The sequence below is a fragment of the Drosophila innubila genome, assembly GCF_004354385.1.
Source record: "Drosophila innubila isolate TH190305 chromosome 3L unlocalized genomic scaffold, UK_Dinn_1.0 0_D_3L, whole genome shotgun sequence".
In the NCBI taxonomy this organism is placed as follows: Eukaryota; Metazoa; Arthropoda; class Insecta; order Diptera; family Drosophilidae; genus Drosophila; species Drosophila innubila.
Genome location: NW_022995376.1, coordinates 17,324,709 through 17,347,199, shown reverse-complemented (window position 1 = coordinate 17,347,199; position 22,491 = coordinate 17,324,709). Strand labels below are relative to the sequence as shown.

The 22,491-nt window shown below is 37.0% G+C and overlaps 2 protein-coding genes across 2 annotated transcripts; one reads left to right on the top strand and one right to left on the bottom strand.

The window, feature by feature from the left end:
- Positions 1-2,244: 2,244 nt before the first annotated feature.
- On the bottom strand, positions 2,245-3,134 carry LOC117787145 (acidic leucine-rich nuclear phosphoprotein 32-related protein). Its single transcript, XM_034625587.1, has 2 exons — positions 2,725-3,134; positions 2,245-2,659 (listed from the first exon to the last, which is right to left on the bottom strand). The coding sequence occupies exons 1-2, from the start codon at positions 3,132-3,134 to the stop codon at positions 2,245-2,247; spliced, it is 825 nt and encodes a 274-aa protein (XP_034481478.1).
- A 6,715-nt stretch (positions 3,135-9,849) lies between these two features.
- LOC117787241 lies at positions 9,850-12,439 on the top strand. Its single transcript, XM_034625711.1, has 3 exons — positions 9,850-10,524; positions 10,595-11,251; positions 11,307-12,439. The coding sequence occupies exons 1-3, from the start codon at positions 9,949-9,951 to the stop codon at positions 12,126-12,128; spliced, it is 2,055 nt and encodes a 684-aa protein (XP_034481602.1). The 5' UTR covers positions 9,850-9,948; the 3' UTR covers positions 12,129-12,439.
- Positions 12,440-22,491: the final 10,052 nt, after the last annotated feature.

Below are 22,491 nucleotides of genomic sequence, written 5' to 3'. Positions count from 1 at the left end.
ATTATTTTGTGCACATCCGTTTCAAATAGCTGAGCAGCATTTAAACTATGGGAAGTTTGGTTTATATTTCATTTCCTAACTGTAATATTAAGCCTTTTGAACAATACGCATATTACACATACGCAATGTTGTCTGAAATGGTCAATTGATTCTGCTTCACGTTGGTAGAGCTTGGGAAATTTAATGCAGATCTTTTTTTATTTTAACGATTTGTCGATTTGTAAGACGACGTAATTTTGATATAATAGCTAAGAAATATTTTAAAATTAAGTTATTCGAATAAATTTATTTATTCAGCGTCAACTAAGAACAGTTGACTAAAATTAAAATAAAATCATAAAAAATTTATAACATTAAATATTAAAATTAAAAATTAAATCTCAAATGATAAAAAAAATGTAATTTTTAAAACAATAAAAGTTTAATAATACAAAGTATTTTTTAAGACAATTTGATGCAGATCTGTTTTTAAAACAATTTGTAAGTAAGACTGTGTAACTTTAATAATAATAACAAAACTAATAAAAGAGCGCAGATTCGAAAGCTTAAAAATAATGAAACATATTAATATATTAAATTAATAAATAACATTGTTCATTTTATTTATAAAACAAAATAGTGAAAATATGCAATATAATAATTTACCATAAGAAAACTATTAAATATTGATGAATTTAAATTCAATACAAAAGAAAAAAACAAATATGCATAAATAAAAAAATGCAATTGTTTACTGTCAAAATATTTTTAATGATGCGCGATGTTTATTGATTTTTTTATTGGCCTAACAGCAAATAAAATAATATAATAAAATATTAAAATTAAAAATCCAAATGTAAATGACATAAATATTTCTTCCTAATTTGCAGTGATTGTAAATTTGTTTATTATTTGATTTGCTTAGAGTGTGTTAAGCACGGTTATGGCATCGCATCACTGGCTAATTAAAACATTTTCGCTTCGACATTCTTGCACGTTTTGGCCAACGACGCATGCTGCACAGTTTTGGAGCTGGTCGCTCATTCTAAGCGGCACGCCATAAATCTTCAGCACGTTGCGGCAATGCAGCAGTCTACTCTGGGGATGCTATTAGTGAGATTTTTCAGCTGGAGTATTGACCACAAGTTGAGGCAGCTTGTCAATTAGGTGAAATGCCAAAGAGCTGGCAACCCAATTGTGACGCCAAGTCAATTGTGAGATACTAACTAAATTTGGTCACGCTATCTTCTCCTTCTTCTCCTACTTCTTCTTCTCCTCTTCCTCCTGCTCCGCTGGTGTCTCTGGCGCCTGTAGCGCCTCTGGTCTAGTTTTTAGTTGGTCAGTTTCGGCATCATTACCGCATCGCCAGAGTCTGCTCAACGTTGTTTGATCCACTTTCCCTCCTCTTCTCTTCCTCTGCTCTCCTCTCCTCTCCTTCTGATCTACTGGCATCGTTTTGATTTTCGCACATTTAATGCGATTCTGCGCATTTGCGCGTATGAATTAAGCAAGTGACGAAATGGACTGCCGACCGAGTCGATCCGCCAAGTCGCCAAGTGGAGCGACTTTGCAACAAAGTTGATGCCTGGTTGGGGCAATTGCCAATTGCTGCGCCTGATTGATTCCGATCGAACGCAACTGCAACAGCAACAGCAAAAGCAATAGCTAAAACAACAACAACTGCAACCACAACGCACTCGCTTCAGCGACGACTTTTGTGGATTACGCAAAAATCATTCCCAGCAACACAAAAACAAACAGACACTCAGATAGATATTTCAATTAGCTTTTGCCTTAGATTTTTCATATACACATTTTGAGCTTACATAAATCCGTGTTTATGTATATTAATTAAAAATACCATAAAATACCAAAATTATATACCATTTCATTTTGGTTTTTTGTTTCTTTTGATATATCACAAAAATCACTTAAGATTAGGTTAATTATAGTACACACAAAAGCACAATTTAATAGAAATAATGTGCTGTTCCGGTTTTTAATTATATCGCATTTTTAGCCTGTTCTACTTTTATTCCGGTAATATACTGCGTATTGAATTCACTTCAGTTTTAAGTCTGATTAAGTAAAAATATATAGTTATGTATAAAATAATAATTTGATAATTATGAAATTATTATTCTGAAATACTTAGTCTTAAAATTTTATGAAATCCGGAACAGTTTTGTAATTATTACAGTAATTGTTTGGGTATTTCAAAATACTGCATTTTATTTTAGTAGTTTTGTTGTTAGTTGTTGTACATTAGTATTCCTCGCTGCTTTCCTGCTCCTGTTGAGCATTTGCATCCTCGTAGCCTTCCTCGCTGCTGCCCTCGTATTCCTCATGATCACCGCCGCCTTCCTTCTCCTCTCTTTCCTCACCACCATCGCGTTCCCCTTCGTCATAGTCCTCATGCACTTTATACTGACCTTTGCCCTTTTTTGGTGCTTCTTGTTGCTCCTCATCATCATCATCATCATCATCTTGATCGTCAGCTGCATGATGATTGACTTCATTGTGCTCCACTTGCTCATCGACAGCTGCACCGCCTCCATCCCCGTCGTTGCCATGGCCATGCAAACGTGCAATGCCATTGGTGATAACCTCGGCCTGGAAACCATTCGCATCGTCTGCTGTGTATTTAACCACACGCAGGGTGCCATCAGGATCGACTACGCTGCGTGTTGGCAACGTTAATGAATGCGTTAACATGACAAACTCACCTCCTCCTCCATTACCTACCTGTAGACGCCTCTCACCTCATCGCCATTGCGCGTCTCTTTGCGATTTTGTAGCACACGCGTCTGGCCATCTTCGATGCCATAGGCGAAGCTGTATTCGGGTCGTGCCACATAATCGGAGTGCGTGCCACCGCCATAGGCATCGGGCACCGTCACCAGCCGCTCTGGCCCCACCACCGGACCCTCGAACCTCGAATATGAATAACCAACGGCCGAGCAGCCAACAAATGCTGAGCAGATCATCAGCCACAAGCCGAAGATGGTCAACAGTTGCCGCTTAACGCGTGCCACATTCAAAGTCGCCGTCGAATTCGAATTCGAAGTCGTAACACGGAAGCACAAATAACTGACAAATGTTGACGTCTTTGGTGTTTCAGCTGCGTGGTAAGTTATGCGTTGTCGCTTCTTCATTTCGCTTGATTTATTGATTCAATTTCAATCGCTTTTTAGTTTTGAGATTGCTAACTGAATGACTAACTTAATCCTCTCAAGCGTACGCGTTTCTCTACTGGATTTACGTTTATACTAAGCGTGAAATATTGCACTTCTGTGCTATTTATAGTTCCCCCTTAAGTCAAATCGAAGAAAAGGTTCAGCCACCACAATCATTTTGCATATTTCCGCAAATTATGCGCTTCAATGGTCACCGCATCCAACTGGAACTGTCCAAGAGCGTCTGTGGTCGCCCATGCCACATTGTGAGCCACACTTGACGATGGGCATCAAATTGCGCATTTCCTAAAACTCAAATTCAACATTTGCACAATGCAAACAGTGCAAAGTGACGTCATGAATTAATTAAATGCAAATATTTATACGAAAAAATTAATTAAAATGTTTGCGGGAAAAGAGGTTTTAATAGCTTTATGCGTGATTATTTAACAGACAGAAAATACTCACAGATTTACCTCATAAAGTGTACATTTTTGAGATGCATAAACAGCAGAGTCTATTTGATCAGAGTCACCTGACTTACTTTTTGTACCCGATAGTCTCAGGGACTATTACATAGATCCAAGTTTATTGTCAAGCTTCAATGCATCACCTTCACTTCTGTATCTTGATTAAAGCGATTTTACAGCACTATTTGCTAGACATAGCCTTGATCTTTTAATTTAATAACAGCTTTACACGTTGACTATATGATGATCTGAAACTATGGGATAATCTAAAAAAAAAAAGTTATAAAAAGGAGGAAAATGTGAAAAAAAAGGTAAATTTTAGCAAGTTTCGAAAAATCATAAAAAATTTTTTCCAGTCACTTTTAGAATTGTTTGGAGAAAATTTTTTGTTTTAGCCCTAGGAAAAAAGTCAAAAAAGTTAATTTTACATAAATTCAAAATTTTTAATGGATACTTAACTTTGAAGACCTTCCCATTGATTCCAAAATGTCAATGAAGTAACTTTAAATTGCGAGTAGATTTAACTTTAGTGTTGTGTAAAAACTTTTGACCTCCCCTGTATAAACTAACTGAAAATTTCTAATTGATTTTCTTTTTATTTTCAGACATAATTCTTACTAAGGCCTATGAACTTAGTCAGCTTTTCTTCACTTTTTTTAAGTTTTAAGCAAAGTCTTCAAAACTTATCGAATTCGATAACATCGTTAAGTTTTGAAGACTCTATTTTAAATGCGAAAATTTTATTTTTTTGCTCAAATTGGATTTCACAAAGGAACAATTCAATGCAAAGAAAATTAAGATTGCACGTGGTTTCTTCATATTCAAATATCTACTAATTAGTATCAGTATTTTATTTGTTCCTCCTTTGAGCATGCAAATTTTATTAATGGTTTATTGACCAAGTGACCAGCTAGAGGTTTAGGCGCACCTGTTCACTCAGACAGCATCAGTTGCATCTTCCAGCCGTCAAATTATAAAAAAAAATAAAATAAAACAAACAATAACAATAAAAAGACATGAAAATCGCTTTAAGTGCGTTCAGCTGATTAGCCATCGGCTTGAGGCGATGTTTATAATGCCTCTTTAAAGATCGAGCAGCTGGCATCATGATAACCTGGCCAAAAGCAACACATAGCCAAAAAAAAAAAAACAACGCAGCTGCAATTTTCGATTTTTTGGATTTGTGATGCAGCTTTGACCTTTTTTTTCATATATTTTTGTTGTGAGGGTTCCGCCAAAGAAATATGGCTATTATTTTGACTACTTCTAATTTATAAGCAAGGCGCATTGTTGTAGCTATGTCGTGTTGTTGTTGTTGTAGCGAGTACAACTGTAGTTTTGGCATGAAAAATGCATATATCATTGGCCTCTGGTACTTGGCGGCAGTTTCTTGTGGGCTTTAAAGCGCGCACAGTAGCCCAAGCCAGACACAGCTGGACAGAGAGACGGGCAGACAGACAGCCAGACGAAGAGAGAGAAGGAGAGAGAGACAGTCAGACATTGAAGCAGCCGGGCAGCGGCATCGTGGGAAAACTTGTTGTTGGCCATTGAGGCGCTTAATTACCCATTACACAAATGCGGCAAGAGGCAGCAACAACGGCAGCTTTATTGTGGCAACAAGAATCGCTCATTGCAAATTGTAATTCGCAAGTTTTTGGCTTTGGCTATTAACGCCATCTCGGTACGCGTAATTAAGACGCAAGGCGCAAGTCGCAAGTCTTCAAATCGCAATGCGCACACTCAGTTCGTTGCCTAAGTCTTTCGTTTTGCCCTTTAGCGGCACGCAACAAAACCGTCTGAGCCAAATGTGCCATTGCATTATGACTTATGCCGTTGCTTTGGCCATGTTGCTGCTGATGTTGATGTTGATCCATGTTGCAATGCAAAACGCTGTCATTGCTGTTGTTGTTGTTGCTGTTATTGTTGTCTGGAATGAGGGACAACGAAGCAATCAAAGTCTATTAAAAGCAAAACTAAGCCACATGCCAAGAAATCATGTTGCTGACCAAACATTTTGCAGACAGTCAACAAAGCCTAAATAGTCGCCAGACACAAATCAGAGTGTAAGTTGAGAGTAGTTGATTTAAGGTGGAAGGGGTTAGTGAGGGAGGGAGAGGGGGTGATCTGCTTTTGTAGATTTCTTTCTTGAGATAAATTGCATGCTGCGCTCTGTTTCTATCTGCGATTATGTAAGCCAACAACGTTCCAGTCAACTAACAGCTAACAGCTCAAGAGTATCTCCAGTTCCAGTTTCTGTTCCAGCTTCGGTTACCACCACATCTCAATGCGGCTTTTCACTCTTAACCACAATCTGGCTTTGCGGCTCTGCTCTGGTTTGTCTAGCTTTTGATTTTGTTTTCATTTGCCTCGTCTCGACGGCGCGACGTCGTCGTCGTCGGTCTGGTCAGTTTTTCGATTGCAACAGCTTCGCACACAACACACACAAATGTCTTTTAATGAAAATGAAAATGAAATTGCGCATGCAGGTAAAAGCGGTTCCATTAACCGCTTGTTATGTGGCGTGTGCAAGTGTTCTTTCTCTGTGAAATGCTAAAAAAAATTACTTTAATATTTATAATTAGAGAAAATTGTTTCGCTTATCATACAAATATAATCACATTATATAATTTTAGCTTATGGTATTTGTCTTAAATGTAAAAAGCTGGGTACCCTTTTTAAAATGTGACCCTATTTATTATTACTTAAACTTTTTTTTAAAATAATCTAATATTTACTTTTTTTTATAAATTATTTAATAAAACAGATTATTTAATAATATAATTTAAGAAAAAGGAAACTATGGAATAAAATGCATTGAACTGAGAACAAAAACTAGAACTCAGACAGAAACTGTGAATAATTACTGAAAAGCTGCAAAATGGTATTTAATATGAATAAATTTTTTAATTGCCACAATTTAAAATTTACTTTTAGTTTACTCTTGATTCTCTGTCTGGCTTGTTATCTATCTAAGATATTTATTAAACTGTTTTGCTGGGATTAAATTCACTTTATAGTAGATCAGTAGAGCAACAGGTCTGACCAAGTTTAACTTTCAATTTATAAATATGATTTGCCACCTCAGGAGCTATTAATCAAAGTATTATATTCAGTTTAAAGCATAAATCAAATAAATCAAACAAGTTTCAGCATAGCTAATGTATCAGTTCTCAATCTGTGGTTGCTGCAACATGCGTAACTCATGTTGCATGGCATTGCGTGACCAAGAAGTGCAAAACTTGCAGCTACAACACAAGCCACCGTCTGTCCCTCGGTCCGTCTGTCGAACTGTCAATTGGGCTAAGCGTTGCGGTCCACCGTGTTACAATGTGCGAAAACAAATGCGAATATTTGACAAAGCACAAAATGCGTGGCACATAAATTGACGCAATGCAAGCCATGTTGCACTATCAAGTGCACCTACACAGCTGCCCCAAAGTGTCGAGGTGCCAATTAAAAGAAAACCAAAAGCAAACTGAATCAATATCGATACAAAATGGAATAGATCTGGCCAAAGCAAAGTTGCTATTCATTCTGTGCTGTGTCGGTGTGTTTTATGCACCTTTGACATGCAACCGAGTCCAGTGAGTCGGCACAGTTTACACGAAGCAACAACAATAACAACAACAACAACAACAACAACGGTAAATGCAACCAAAAATATTTACAGAGAAAAAATTACGAAATTTGTCGTCTGACAAAAAGTGCAGCAAACGTTATAAATTAAATTTACAATTTTGGTGCTCATTAAATGTTGAGCAGATCGGCTTCAAATATTGCTTGCAGCAATTCTTGTTGTTGTTGTTGTAGTTGTTAGCCAAAATTAGAACATCGCTTTGGGAAATCGCCAAAATGCCTTTAATTGTTTCAATTTCGGTTGGTTTTTTTGTTTGTTTATATCTGTTACTTTACTTTGTGGCTGAATTTTCTCGCAATTGTCACAAATTGAATAATGTCTCAATTGAACAGCCACAACGCCGGCAACAACAACAGTAACCACAACAACATTGTTTGCAGTTGTTTGCCCAGTTCACTCAGCTAATTACGTGCTAAAAGACAACTAGGCTTTTAGTGTGTTTTAGTTTTTTTTTTTTGCATCGCCATTGTATAATCGTACTTATATTTATAGGCATGAGGTATTTGGTATGAGATCTGAGCATGTGTGTGTGTGTATCCTGCCAGCTGGCCAAAAGCGTAGAGTGGCCATAAAGTGAAAGGCAAACATGCAACGCCCACTTATCACAGCATATATTTATATAGTCTAATATAACTAGATTTTTATGTAATTGTAACTATTTTGACTAATGTGCGAATGCTGGTTAAAAACGAATGACTTGAACAACGAACTTGCTGCAAATGCAAAATTAGAGCAGACTGCCAACTTACTTAACTAAAAACTAAACTAAACTAAGCTCAACCGGTAGCCATTTGCCAAGTGCCAGTCAGCCAGTCAGACAGTCAGCCGGTGGCTATCTGGCAATCACAATACTGACCAACAAATGTGCCAGACAACAACAACAACAACAACCGGCTGCAAGCTCAAAGATCGATGCATATATGGGTCAACACAGCGTGCACGTAGACAATCTGATAATGTAGGCAGCAAATGCAATTTTAATTGCCAATCATCAAAGGCTAAAGGCACAGCTAGATGTTGTATAAGTCAAGCGAACAATTGTCTAAAATTGCATTTTATTAAAATATGGAAAATACCCAAAAGCCTTGCATACAAATAAAGATAGATAAAAGGTATTTTATTATAACATTAGAGAGCAGATCCATAAATTAAACACTTAAACATAGAAAGATTTTATCTACTTGAAATAAAAACTGCCAGCAATTGTTGACTTTACCCCATAAATATAACTATTTAATTTAATTGTAAGAATACCACTCAACGATAAACTTCTCACTTTTCAAAATAATATACAAATATAAAGAATTGATCTGCAGAAAAAAAAAAAAACTGACAGCAACTGTTGACTTTGCCCCAGAAATGTCTTCAACTATCTACAAATCTGAATACGCTGCACCCTCTTATTATATAAGGCGCATGCGTAGCAGTCTTTTAAAGATCCAAGACCCAACCCCGCATTTATTATCCCCCCACGCCATCAATCAAGTGCAATGTTCAATAACTTAATTAAGCGCAGATTGAGGTTAAATTTACATGTAAATTGCATTTGCTTGCGGGGGCAGGGTCAGAGTCAGCGCCTCCTGTTTAAATTCATAAACTCGCAAAGATATCAAACTATTTACAATCAATTAAATTATTATATGTTTGCAGCAAAAAAACGGCACTAAAAGATATCGTTAAAAAAAATAGGCAGTAATTAACAAGTTTACTTATACGTATTATTGCTATAACGAAGAACAAATAATTGCTGTTGATTAAATTGCGCCAAAAGCCAAAGTTAATTGACATTTAAGGCAATTCATTATTTAACGCTAACAACAAACATATTTGAGTTAATAACGTCTGCGGGGGCTGTTCAATTTTGGGCACAGCTGTCTTTAAATACCAACTGAGGACAGCCAAAAGGCATTGCTAATTGCCTGAACTGTACTCGTATGCGCCAGTTTTCTGGAAATGCAGTTTTCAGTTTTCACATGCTCGACTTAGGTTTTTTTTTTCCAAAAATTTACATACATCTGTGTGCGGCGCCACAATTCTCAGGCTTCGTTGGACATTGGAGCACTTGTTGTTAGTGGCAATTAATGTTAGTTGCAGACGGGCTGCATAAATCAGCCTAATTGCTATATTTAAATTCTAAATTTGGCGCTTTTTTTTACCAAGAGCACGACAGCTCAACAACAAACATTGCCTTTAGTGTATTTTTCGTGTAATATATGCATGAATTTAGTTGCGCTGGCAGCCACAGGTGGGTTCTAACCAATTTAGTTTTATTTATTTTATTTGTTTCCTTTTTCAAATTACTGAAATTCTTAGCAAGTAAGTTGTGCAATTCTTACAGTTGATTTTAAATTGCGCTCCAAGTAAGTTATCGATAAGTTGCAATCGGCGTTAGTGTTGTATAACGTGTTCACTGGTTGCTTAATTTTTGATAAGCGAACTAATCTTTGCTATCGATGGTCAACTTATTTTGTCGATTATCACCGATAAAATTTTAAAATTTAAAAAAGGTAAGAACTCAATGAAAAATTAATAAATTTGATGAAAATTAAAGATTCGGAACTAGATAAAATAGGGATCAAAAAATCAAACCAGATCGGAAATTTTTACTGGAGTGGCAACTCTCGGCTTAAGGCCGGCATATGTTGACAAAAAAAAAAACAATTTTTTTGTTTACTTCGCAAAAAATATGTCGTTGCCGTCGAAGGATACTGAAATATCGATTGACAAGGAGTCGAATGAGATTAAATCCAAAAAGGATAGCAACATAACAGAAGCAGATCAAATGGAAACGGAAGGTAATCCGCCAACAGCAGATGCGAAATTGGACACGCAATATGACGCCGATTATGAAATGAACGAATCGGCGCCAGAAGATGCGGCTAAGAAGAAAACCGCTTCAGTTGCTGACGAGGACGATGTGACCACAGTTATTGCACCAAATACCCGGCCAGTGGTTGATGCCAAGACCAGGCATAATCTCAAATGGAATTTGCGTGTAATAATCTCGAATTTGTATATGAACAGTGAGCAACGTTTGCCAGGCGCACGAGTGCCCAAATGTCTCCACAACACGAGTCTATGTGTGAGCAAACATCGCTGTTCCATGCTGCCCGATGCACCAGACATAAGTATTGCTCAGGAGCTGCGCAACAATCTCTATAACAAGCACTATGAAACCTATTTGGATATGCTGGAGGCGATGGCGTTGCAGTCTGTTTACCCGGATGAGGCTGTGTTTGATCGGCTCTTCGATATGATTATGGTGAGTATAGGTTACGCTGACCCTATCTTTATCTAAGCATCTTTATAATAATAATGCCGATCCTTACTAGATACTCACTAACAAAACCTTGTCCATCGCTGAATTGCGCAGCAGATACAATAACGTAATACGCATTTATTATCTGCTGGTGGACGCATTTCCACCCTGCTGGACAGCGCTGCGCCCCTACTATTTGGATTTCTTAGGCGTCGGCAGTGCGTCGGAGCAAAAGCCAGAGAAGCCGCAAAAGCTGCAGATATTTTTAGACTTATTAAAAGAGTGCTTGGACAAATGCAGTGAAAGCGAGTTGAAAGAGTATACAAAATACTACGAGGACTTTGATCATGCTTATGATGAGGAGGAGAACGCCAACCTGTCACAAGAGTCAATACTGATGCGTCATGTGCAGGACTACGATTGGCAGGGATCCAAACAGTGGCTGGATGATTTTAAACAAATGTCAACGTCTGTCCGTTTGGCACGTGTCTTTGATGCTCTGGCTATGATCTGCTGGGTGCTGGAGCGTGAGTTTATGTCCTGGCTGGATCACAATCGCATGCAGCAGGCAGAGCCGGATATATTTCAGGACGAGTCAAAGCCATTTGCTCTAATCGTATTTGGAATGACACCCGACAATAGACTTACAAAGATAACGCGTCAGTTGCTGCGATTATATAGCCGTGCTGCAGCCAAATCCTTGCATCCAGATCGACTGGCAATACTGCAGGTAAAGAAACAATCAATGCTTATATTCAACTTTAATTCAAGCTCCTTTTTTATAGCGTTTCGTATCGCTTCTCATGGAGGCGAGCAACACAGCTGAACTGCAGTACGTGGAAAACTCACTAATTTATCCTAGTCTGGGACCACAGACACGCCGTCTTATTGGGGAATTTTTCAAGATATTCAAAATGGAAAATCCCACGCACATTAGCACCTATATCAAGACAATTCCCATACTAAATCAACGTTATTTGCGTTTTGAATTTGCCAATCATTTTCTGCAGTTATTTTACTGCTCGAATGCGCCTTTCGGACCGGAGAAGGTGTGCGAGGAACTCAAATCGAAACAATGGCTGAAGTACAAAACGCGCAGCTCCATTGACGAGGATGACGATGAGCAACTGTCGCGGGAGGATTACCTTAAAATAATGCTGACAGCGCTGCAGGATTACTGTCTATGGCTTAATCTGCAGCCTTTCTGGAAGTATATGAAAACCAAAGTTGCTGTTCAACCGCTGCAGACAAGAACCACAAGTCCACTGGCCACGCCTGTGGGCGTTGTCACCGGTGAGGTAGGCAAAATCTTTATGCTCGATGAAATGCAAAAAGAGGCGCACACCTGGAAACAGCGCATCAACTCCAAAGTGATTGTATCAAAGCCCAAAGTGAATCTACCTGTTGCCAGGATCAGTGCGAGTAAAATGGCCGAGCTCTATGGCGGAGACATTAGACAGTTGAGGTATTTGCGTCGGGTGCTTCAGGAAGTGATGCGCTTTGTCGATGTCAAAGATTGGCTGGACTACCTAGGCGATTTCCTAGGCGAAGATGAGCCGCCAGCTGAAACTAGTAATGTGAATCCCACAGTCGAAAGTGATAAATGAGCATTTAAGTACATTAATCCATTTAGATTTAAGTATCACTTAGTCTTAAGATGTGAAAAAAACGTTGTTAATTTGTTTAACATTTCGTAGAACGAACTTTTGAAATATCAAGCTAATTAAGTTATAAAATAAAAAATCTCAATTTAAATTTGAAACGCAAAATGAGTAACAGAAACGTAACATGAGCTTAAAATGAGCCAACATGCTCCTCCGTTTAACAGAACACTTTACAACTTAACAGAAACTCACTTTGCTAACAGACACTTGCAAAACGTTTGTCAGCGAGAGAGAGCAGTTAAAATTAACATTGCAATGTTATGTGATACTGTTAACTCTGCTGGATTAAAACATTTGCAATTTAAATGCAAGTTTAACAATGTTTTTTGTTTTGCAAAAGTATTAAAATTTTGTTTAAATTTAATTTAAATTATTTAATTTAATTTAAATTCATATGTGGATTTAATAAAGATGATCAATTAAGGAATATTGAGTGGCTGAATTTGAAATAATTAATTCAAACTTCTTACAATCTATAAACTGACTAACAAGCTTTACAATAAAAGAAAATGCAAATCAAAAAATTTAAAACCAAGAAAAACTTGTTTTGAAAAAACATAAAAGTGAATTTCGTCCTTTCTTCTGGTAGCCAATGTTGCCCCTCGTTGCAAAGTGTGGCGCCATCTGCTGTATGTTTGCGAAAAATACTCCACCAAACGTTTTATTTTAAAAGTAGACTCGTATCGACAATCGTCCCTGTCCCCATTTAACATGAAACTTATGCAGGATAATATCCTTGCTGTTAAATAAATGCTTTTAGTTGATTTTAGCAGCACAACCCCGTCGCCAGCATCAGCAGCAGCAAATGTTTACCGTCGCGACAAACACGCATTTTGGCCAAGTGTTATTTAGATAAACTAACAAGTCAAGTGCAAATCAAAATTGTACGTGAAATAACAACAACAATGTGCCGTGCAATAGTAGTGTAGTAAAACGTAGCAACAACAACAACAAACGTTGGGTGTGCACAGTGGTGGTAACAGAAAAAGAAGAAAAAAAGTTAACGGGCAGCAATATAATTAAGAAAGTGTAGGCAAAATGTCGACAGTTGTGGAACAGGTGAGAAACGGCGATTACAATAAATATATAGCGGCAGGATGCGAAAAAATTTCGAGAACGCTTTAAAATTTATGTAATTTTTGGCGAGCTTATCAGCCATTAAGCCAATGTTACGGTATTTGTATGGAGAAATATCGCCGACAACTGCGTAACATTCAGTGTCAGTGTCTACCAGGCGGCTGACTGTCTGTCTGTCTGTGTGCCTGTCTGTTTGTCAGTGTGTGCGTAGGTGTAGCCATATTTCTTTCTCTCTCTTTCTCTGTTTCACTCTCTTAGCATTTGTGTGTGTGTCTGTGTGTGTTGACTGTTTTGCATTGCTATGCCAACCAACGGCAACGAGACGTCGCTGGCACTTCCTGTTAGGCTGATATTGCTTCGAATTGACAGTAAAATTCGATTAATTTCTAATCTGTACATCAGCGTGACAAGTGCCAGAGTCAGGACTCAGAATCAGCAGACTCAGATGCGTTACAACTCCAGCGACAAATATAAATAGCTGCCATTTTGTCAGCGGATTGAAATTCACTTACGCACACACACACTGTCACACGCAACTGACGCGACGCGACGCTGTATGCAAAATTTCGTTTGCATATCAAGTCAACTCAACCGTGTGCGTATGTGTGCGTGTTTGTGTGTCGTTCCGTATATTTGTCTGTCTGAGTGCATTTGCATGTCTGTGGATTTGACATTTTGTTGCAAAATCCACGCTTTAACTGCCTTTTAAGTTCACTACGCACAGATTTCAAGTGCACACACACACAATTCGAGTATTCCATTTAAATTTATTTTAATAGACCAAGAACTCAACTTATTTTCTAATTGTATTTTAATTTTATGCAAATTGAGCGTCATGTCTGAGAGAGTAAGAACGTAGAAGACTACGTGCTACCTTACTGCGGCATTTCCGCATTTTCTTCGCGTAGTCGTCGTCAAAGTCACAAAAAACTTTTGTTGCATATTTCAGGGCGCTCATGTAGCGCAAGTCATTACGTTTTATAGACTTTATAAGAAGTTCGTTGATGCAGTTTGGTCAAAACTTTTTGCTGCGTTGCGTTGCCAGGTGACTGCTGTGTATACGATATATATATATGTATACATATATATATCCACAAGTTATCATTGGAATAAAGTAACGAGAGCGACAGAGATAGACATAATAATATCAACTTTTAGACAAGATTAAAGTTGTGCAGAAAGAAAAACATTGTGAAGCGTTTATACTCATTCTCTGACATTATTGTCCTTGTACTTAATATGTTTTCTGCTTGGTTTTGTCGTGGCTTCTTCATAAAGCTATAAAGACAACAAATAATTGTCAAAATTGTTTCAATTTGCATTTTTTTCCAATATTAGTAAAAAATAATGTTGCCATTTGTTATAAGTTCTTTGTGTTCAACCAAAAAAATTTCAAACAAATAGCTATTCTGTTAGTACAAAGTCATAAATTCATTATGTATGTAATCTAACTTAGTCATCTTTTAGTTTGACTTTAGCGTAAAGTGGAATATAATAGAGTTTAGTTTTATAGCAATCTTTGCAAGGAAGCGGCATATTTAAGCTGTTAGGGGTATTTTTTATTTTTTCTGAAAGCTTCATTACTTTGTTATGTGGTTTGGTATTTTATAAGATTGCTAAAGTGTTATTAATATTTCTTATTTAATTATGCAAATGATTTAATTTTTGGATTAATAATGATTGATGTACATAGTGTATTTTGTATAGCTTATAGCCAGCCGATTTGTAGCGGTGCATAGGCTAACTAACGACACTAATAAAGGCATACACACATACTCAAGTCCACAGCCACAACACACACATACAGACACATTTGCTTAGCTGTCGCTGTTACTGTTACGTGAGAGGTTTCCTGGTTTTTTTTTGTGAAGCATTTTTGCCTGAGCATAAATTACAACTACAGAGGATCCCCATCCTACATAAGTGCGAGTTGAATGTAGGTGCTTTTCTCCCTTTAGGGTCGCTACTCCTAGTGCCTGGTTGTTGCTTTTTCTGGCTGCTGACTGCTGTCACTGTCGCCGGTTGTTGCTTACATAATGTTAATGATGCTGCCGCCTGTGCCGGGGCTCATTTCATGCTGTTTGCAAAAAAACAAAAGTCAAACAACGCTCAGAGGTAAAATGAGGAAGTGAGGTAGGTTGAGAATATGGTAGAAACACGTGGCAACGCGACGGGGGCAACGGTGTGACCTCTGTGTACAATGGACGCACTGCATCCGGGGCTAAATTGTTTCTCCGTGTGACTGTCGCTCTTGTTGTTTGTTGTTTGTTTGTTGTGGAGCTGTTCATGTTTATATGCATATTATTTCAATTTGGCGGCATAATAAAGTGCTTCCGTTGTTAGTCGCAGCAGCAGCTCAGCTGCTCAGCGGCTACATCCCCAAGGATAATGCCCTGCTATGACTTTGCTTCGTTATGCTTATTTGCTGATGCACATGCACACAGAAGCCACAAAGAGATAGACTGAGATAGAGAGATAAAGGGACAATGCATAAGGTTGCCCCTGGGCATTTCCAGGACAGTCCCACATATGTATATGTACACACACACACATACATTCATAAGGTTCATGGCCCCCTCTTCACTTGAACAAGCCCCATTTCGTGTCATTTGAGTTGAAGCTATCGTTTCGATGGCGCCTCTGCCCTGGCCAAGGTCAAATTTAACTGTTTTGATTTAATTTATTGTTGCATACATTTGAGCGCTCATAAAACGCCATCAAGCGACTTAGCCTACAAGCAAGCACACACACAAATACAGACATACAGTCAAACTTATATAAAAGCACCTGCTCCTGCTCTTGCAGCATTTCTTTCTTCTGACTTCTACTGCCCCTTTTTTGTGGCTAGCCAAGCCAATATTTTGTTTGTCTGCCTTTGTTTATCTTTCGCTTTGTCTCTCTTTCACTCTGTGAGTGTGTATTTTGATTGCTTTTCCCATGCTCATTCTCATTTCCACTCTCAATCCCTCTCCCACACATCCAATGATACAGTGCCTCCACGAGGTGACTCAATGTCTTGCTCATTTCCTTTGTATGGCTGAAACTATATTCAACATTGCCGCAGTTTTCTTTATACCCGGCGCACAGTGGTCTGCATGTGGTTAAAGCAAGTGGGTTGACCAGAGATTGGTGAGACTCTTTCTGATATAAATGGGTGTTTTTCTTTGTGAATATGTGTGTGTGTGCGATGCCAACATCAAATAGTTGAAACAACGTTAACTTTAAATGACTTTCGTCTCTCTATTTTTTTTTTTTTGCAAGAATTATACGAAAATTGCTTTTAGTGAGTTCTGAAAATACTTTAAATGGCTTACATTTTAGCTTTAGCTAACAAAACTTGAATCAAATATAATTTGCTTAAAATCGTAGTAAAGAATTGGTAATTTGATTATTTAGTTTTCTCTTTTTCATTTTGTTTCCACTGTAAGGAGTTTGCAATGTGAGATCATTAACGTTTATCTCTTCCACAATTTCGGCCTCTGTTCATTTTATTTGCCTGTTTCTGATATCCTACTCTTTAACAAGACTCCTTAAAAGTTGAGACAGACAATGCCACAAAGTAAATGAGAATTCTTAAGAAGTACAAAAATCGCTAACCTTAGCCAACGAAAGAAATTAAATACTATCTTAATATAGTAAGAATTGGAATAAAAATTATTTAAAATTAAAAAATTTGTATATTTTTGTACTCTAACTTAAATTACGATAAAGATGATAAAATAAGAACAACTACCGTTTTATATAAAACCATCGATTGAATTTCCTTCCTTCTTATTTCCCACTTTAATCTTAAAATTTTTGAATATTCATACGTTTCGATTTATGGTCGAAATTCGTATATTAAAAAGCAGTTCAGCAAGGGTAATAAAATATTGGCTTGTTGAATGAAGCTTTTCACATACGAGTATATACTTGTTGTTTTTGTTCTTAAGAATCATATTGCGAAAAGTAAATGCGTGTATGAGTGTACTCTCTATGTATGTGTGTGTATGACTGCGTGTGTGGTTGCTTTTCTCATCTTCTTTATTTTATTACTTTTACTTTTTACGATTTATTTGCTGAAATTGCTTATTTCCCTTTTGCACAAAAAGCCAAAAGGAAATTGGCGTATTGTTATTACTTCTTGTTTGTTCCTGCTACTGTTATTGGTTTCTCTCTTACTGCTGTTGCGATTGCATTGTCTTCTCTCGTTGGCTCTCTCAAAACGCGATTTTGTGGCAAATTCAATCAACTTTTGCTGTTAATCGATTCTGAATAGTTGTGAAACGTTTGCCTTTGCTATTTTATTTTCTTTCTGACAGTTTCCTCCATTGCTCTGTTGCTTTTTCAACAACGAGCATGCTAGCATTCGTACATATATGTATGCGCAATTTTCATTAATCATACGCCAAGTTGCACTCACATACGACTCAGTTTTGCTGCCGCGTGCAATCACTGACTTGCAACTGGCATTGCACACGGATTTTCCAAGCTTCTGCACATGTAGCTACTCAGAAAGAGTGATAAAAATAAGGCAGAGAAAGAGTGAGGGAGAATGAGAGAAGCTTTGCTTTCGAAAAGCACATATGCTAAATATAAATCGGAATTATCACTCTGTTTTTGCACATTTTATAATACCACCCAATATTTGTTTAATGAGCTTACGTTCTCTATCAAAAATTGAAAATATTAGTCGAAATTTATCCATTTGCAACTCTAAAATTATTTTAAATTAAATATATATACATACACTTCTCACTGAAACTAACAATAACAATTTAAAATTATTTATTAAGTTATTAGGCTAATATTTGCACCTCATTCATTTGTTCCTATCCATTTTGTTTACTCGCCTCTTTCAAAATTTGCTGAATTTCGAGCAAATAATTTGGCAAATTGCATACCTATCGAAGTTTGATTAAAAAAACGTACGTTCCGTGTTTAGGTTATCTAAATTGCAAATTTAGAGGCTTCATAATTGAAAAAAAAACAAAGGGGAAAGGCTATAGTCGAGATCCCGACCATAGGATACCCGTTACTTACTCCATATATATATTAAAAAGTACATTAAAGAAATTACTACCTAATAAAAACTACTGCATACTCTTAGGTGATTGTATTGAAATATAACTTTATTAATAACTTTGGTTAGCTAATACTCCCGTTCTACTCGTCCAATCTTGCTGCGGTTAAGTGAGATTATAGATAATATTAATAGATAACGTGATTTACCATAAAATTTGTATTATCTTAAGAACTGCGGAATGGTGGTTTTTCGCTGGTTGCGTGGGCGTAGGGGGCGTGGTTTAAATTTGAAACAAACTAGATCTGCGTGGGGTATAGAGAAATCTGTGTGTCAAATTTGATTGCTCTACCTCTTATAGACTCTGAGATCCTTTTGTTCATACAGACAAACGGACATGGCTATATCGACTCGGCTGCTGATGCTGATCAAGAATATATACCCTTTATACGGTCGGAGATGTCTTCTTCTCCCTGTTACATACATTCCAACGAACACAAAATACCCCTTTATTTATTTTTTAAGTAACGGGTATAAAAATGTATTATGCACTAGACGAATGTGGAAACTAGTAAATACCCTTTACTTTGAGTTATATGTTAATAACTTTCTACAAAGATATTATTTATTTATTTATTTATATCGGTAACAAATCCTTTTGTTGTGCATATTAAGCCCTTTACATATTTTAGTGTTATTAGATGAAAGTTATAGCACTCAAAATCTTGCAGATGATGTCATAATGAATATATGCCTTACCATTACTATATATAGGTTTAAAACAGTTGAATACACTTTCGCATAGTTATCAGCATGCTTATAACCGAAATGGGCAGGGTATAAAAGCATAAACCAACACCAGCATCAACCTTTCAACTCTCCCTTCTCTCTTTCTGTCTCTCTCTTTTCCTCTCACTCCCGCTCCCTCATCTTTTATCTCTTACGGCTACCGTTCACCATTTTAGTTATGCCGCATGGGCAGCAAATTAAATGAAAATGCCGCTAAAAATAGCTAGCGAATGTGTCGCCTTTCCGTATCTCTCCCTCTCTCTCTACCTGCCTTTCTCCCTCTCGCCTGTTAATGCAATTACAGTAGAGCTCTGTCAAAATGCCTCAATTTACTGCGAAATGGCTGTCATCGATTTCCGCTTATGTGTTATTCGATATTTTTGTGCGTGTGTGCGTTCGTGTGTGTGTGTGTTAGTGTGTGTGCATGCGTGTTTGTTGATGAAATAATTTTGAATAAGGTTCGATTTACTCTTTCAATTCGGCTCAGTTCTGTTATTTTTTTTTTTCTCTTTTTTCAGTTCTTTTATGTATTTGACATTTTGTGTAATGTGCTCAAAATGTCATCAAAATATGCATAAATTTATAGCCATGTTTGTGCGTGTATGTGTGTCCCTTCCTGACTACAAGAAACAACAACAACAACCACCACAACATGCGCTAACTGCCATATGAAGTTCAATATTTGCCCCGCGTTAAACCATAGATGTATTAACATAATGTGGCAGCACAAAGAGCATTGAATGTACACATACACAGATAAAAATATACACATTCACATACTCATACACATTTGTGACTTGGAAGGACACAAAAGCACAGTGTAACCAAATGTCTATGCTTGTACAGAAATGGAAACTAGTTAAATATTGATTTTTGACATTTTTGAAGTGATTTTTAGTAACTGTAATTATGTTTTGCGTTTCTGTCATTAAAACTAAATTTGCATTGGAATAGAAAAAATGCAGAGATAATTCTGAGTAATTTTCCAATTTTAGAAAGTATTTACCTAATTAATTTTTTGGAGAAGTTCTGTCTGATTATTTTTAAATATAATTAATTAAACCTTTCACAAAAGCCAATAAACTTAAAAAAGAGAAGAAACTATTTGGAGATTAAAAATTTTATGGGTTATAATAAAGGGATGTTAATATATAAAGGGGGAATGCAAGATTCAAGAAATTTAAAAGTTGCTAATTTGATGCTTTAGCTCGAGTCACTCTAGTTAAAAATGTTTTCAAATTATATTTTGTCTTTTGAATTATTAATTTCCTTTTCGACAGTTTGTAAATTGTTTAATGCAAAAATTTCTTTACCATACTTAATTACAGCTTCAGTCAAAATCAAAAATTAAGTAGCAGCTTTCTACTACGTTCAACCAAAACGTCTACTTGAATAAAAATAGCTTAATTTAAATGTAGATTTTCTTAAAATAAGTACATATTGCGGATGGCTACCAGAAATGGTTAAACATTTTTGTTATCTTCATTTTTGGACAGTTAAAAATAAAATTCATCAAAGTCGGATTACGTTATGAGAATTTACCTAAATATCCCATTAGGTTTTTCTATTTTTCTATTTTTTTTTTTTTTTTTTTACCAATTTTTGCTATTTATGTTTCATCTAAGCATGTTGAACATATCCTAAACAGACCAAAAGCAAGGCAATAGCAATTGTCATTCTGCAATGCATTCAAAAATCGAAATATTTGTTGAAATATTTAATTAAATTTAATTTTAATATATTTTATGTAGACAAATATAGTGTTGTACTTTAAATAAATTTATTTATTAAAAAAAATGAGTACAAATAAAAAATAGTTTTGCTGAAATATTCATGAAAATTATAACAATCAACTTGTACACTTGACATTTGAGAAACACAGATATTTCGTTTGATTGCAGAAGCAGTTGTCCTCAAAATAACTAGAGATTGGTAGAACACACCTAATTGCTTTCTCATTTGTCATCACATTTGCCCACTGTGCGTTAAGGCCCATTCAAAGTTGTTGTAAGTGAAAAATATGATGACAACTGTCAGCAGCGAACCAAGGAGCCAGCTATTTTTCCAGCTGAAGGATCCGAATCGGCATCAGCATCAGCAGCACAGCATCTTTCAGCAGTCGCGACTTTACTTAGCTTCCTTGCAGCTTCCTTCTTGTGTGTGCTCGCTGTCAGTTGGTGCACAACGCTTCCGCCGCTTAAGCAACACACACATACACTCGCACACACATGCAATTTGGTTACACATACAGAGGAGACAGAGGCACGTCACGTATGTTTGTGCCCAAGCATTCGCATAAACATTCCGTCGCCATCACTTTGACGTTTCTGCCATCTTGTTGTGTCAGCTTCCAGCTCCCAACTCCACTCCCAGCTGCTGCCTTATCATCATCTTTTACTTCGGCTTCGCCTCACATCATCTCCATTTGCAGTGACAACACATTGGCATTGACAGGCGCGCGTCGTTTGCGTTAAATGTCAGGCAGGCAGGCAAGTCCCTTGGCTGGGGTCACAGCAATTGACCTTCCATTCATCACACAGTGAAGCGCATATTGTTTACACAGCATTTGTGGACGGACTCCTCTCTATTGATGTTTACGAAATTCATTTATTGATTACGACAGACGCCGAAACGAAAGTTTCTGTTACTAAAACAACACAAGCGCAAAACTCAAATGAGTTTGGGTTTCGGTTTGTGTTTTGGTTTTGGCTTCCCTTGGTTTGGGTTCCCTTTCGGTTTTCGGTCTGTGCTCACTTCTTCTAATTATCCACTCAAATGATGCTGAAAAAAAACCGTTTGTAGCAGAGTTGTAACTCCTCCATTCTAAAGATAATGATGAGTATGCAGAGTTTTCCACTGTTTTCCATATGGCGACTTCCGTCTTCCATGCTTTTAAGCCTTTTCGTTTTTTTTTTTTGGCAAGCCATGAAAAATAAAGGCAGCCAAATAACTGTAAATAAGCAGGTTGCCGAGGAATGCGACACTCAAGTCAGTCGTACAGTTATTTCTCCTTCGCCTTCCTTCGTATTTTGTTCGTTGAGGAAAATTTGGTTGGCAACACAAAAGGCAACAAATGAAAGACAAAAATATTTTGTAATGAAAGGACTTGAGAAATATAATAAATAATGACAAGTCCCCAAGCAAAGTGAAATGCAACCATGAGTAAGGCATCGCCTACGCATCCTCTTCCAATTCCTTTTGCTTCCCCTCCACCTCCACCTCCACCTACATCTTCTGCTTCCTTCTTCTGCTGCCTGTTGATGTGCCTTTAAAGTGCGATGACAATTAGAAAATCTTTAGCACTGTATAAAAGGGTTTCCATCTTCTCGTTTTTTCATTCATTTCTGCGCTTTGCTCATTTCGAAATTTGTTTTTGCTATTCGGCGTGAAAAATGAGCTTCAAGGAAAAAGCGTAAAAGAAACAATAACCTCGTGAAA

What these genes read in the sequence shown, in the direction of transcription:
- LOC117787145 (XM_034625587.1), bottom strand. Translation starts at nt 3,134, where the DNA reads ATGAAGAAGCGACAACGCATAACTTACCACGCAGCTGAAACACCAAAG. An exon ending in GAGGTGAGAGGCGTCTACAG is followed by an intron (nt 2,660 to 2,724) that starts GTAGGTAATGGA and finishes GCCAACACGCAG; the next exon opens with CGTAGTCGATCCTGATGGCA.
- LOC117787241 (XM_034625711.1), top strand. Translation starts at nt 9,949, where the DNA reads ATGTCGTTGCCGTCGAAGGATACTGAAATATCGATTGACAAGGAGTCG. An exon ending in GGCTCTTCGATATGATTATG is followed by an intron (nt 10,525 to 10,594) that starts GTGAGTATAGGT and finishes GATCCTTACTAG; the next exon opens with ATACTCACTAACAAAACCTT. An exon ending in ATCGACTGGCAATACTGCAG is followed by an intron (nt 11,252 to 11,306) that starts GTAAAGAAACAA and finishes CCTTTTTTATAG; the next exon opens with CGTTTCGTATCGCTTCTCAT.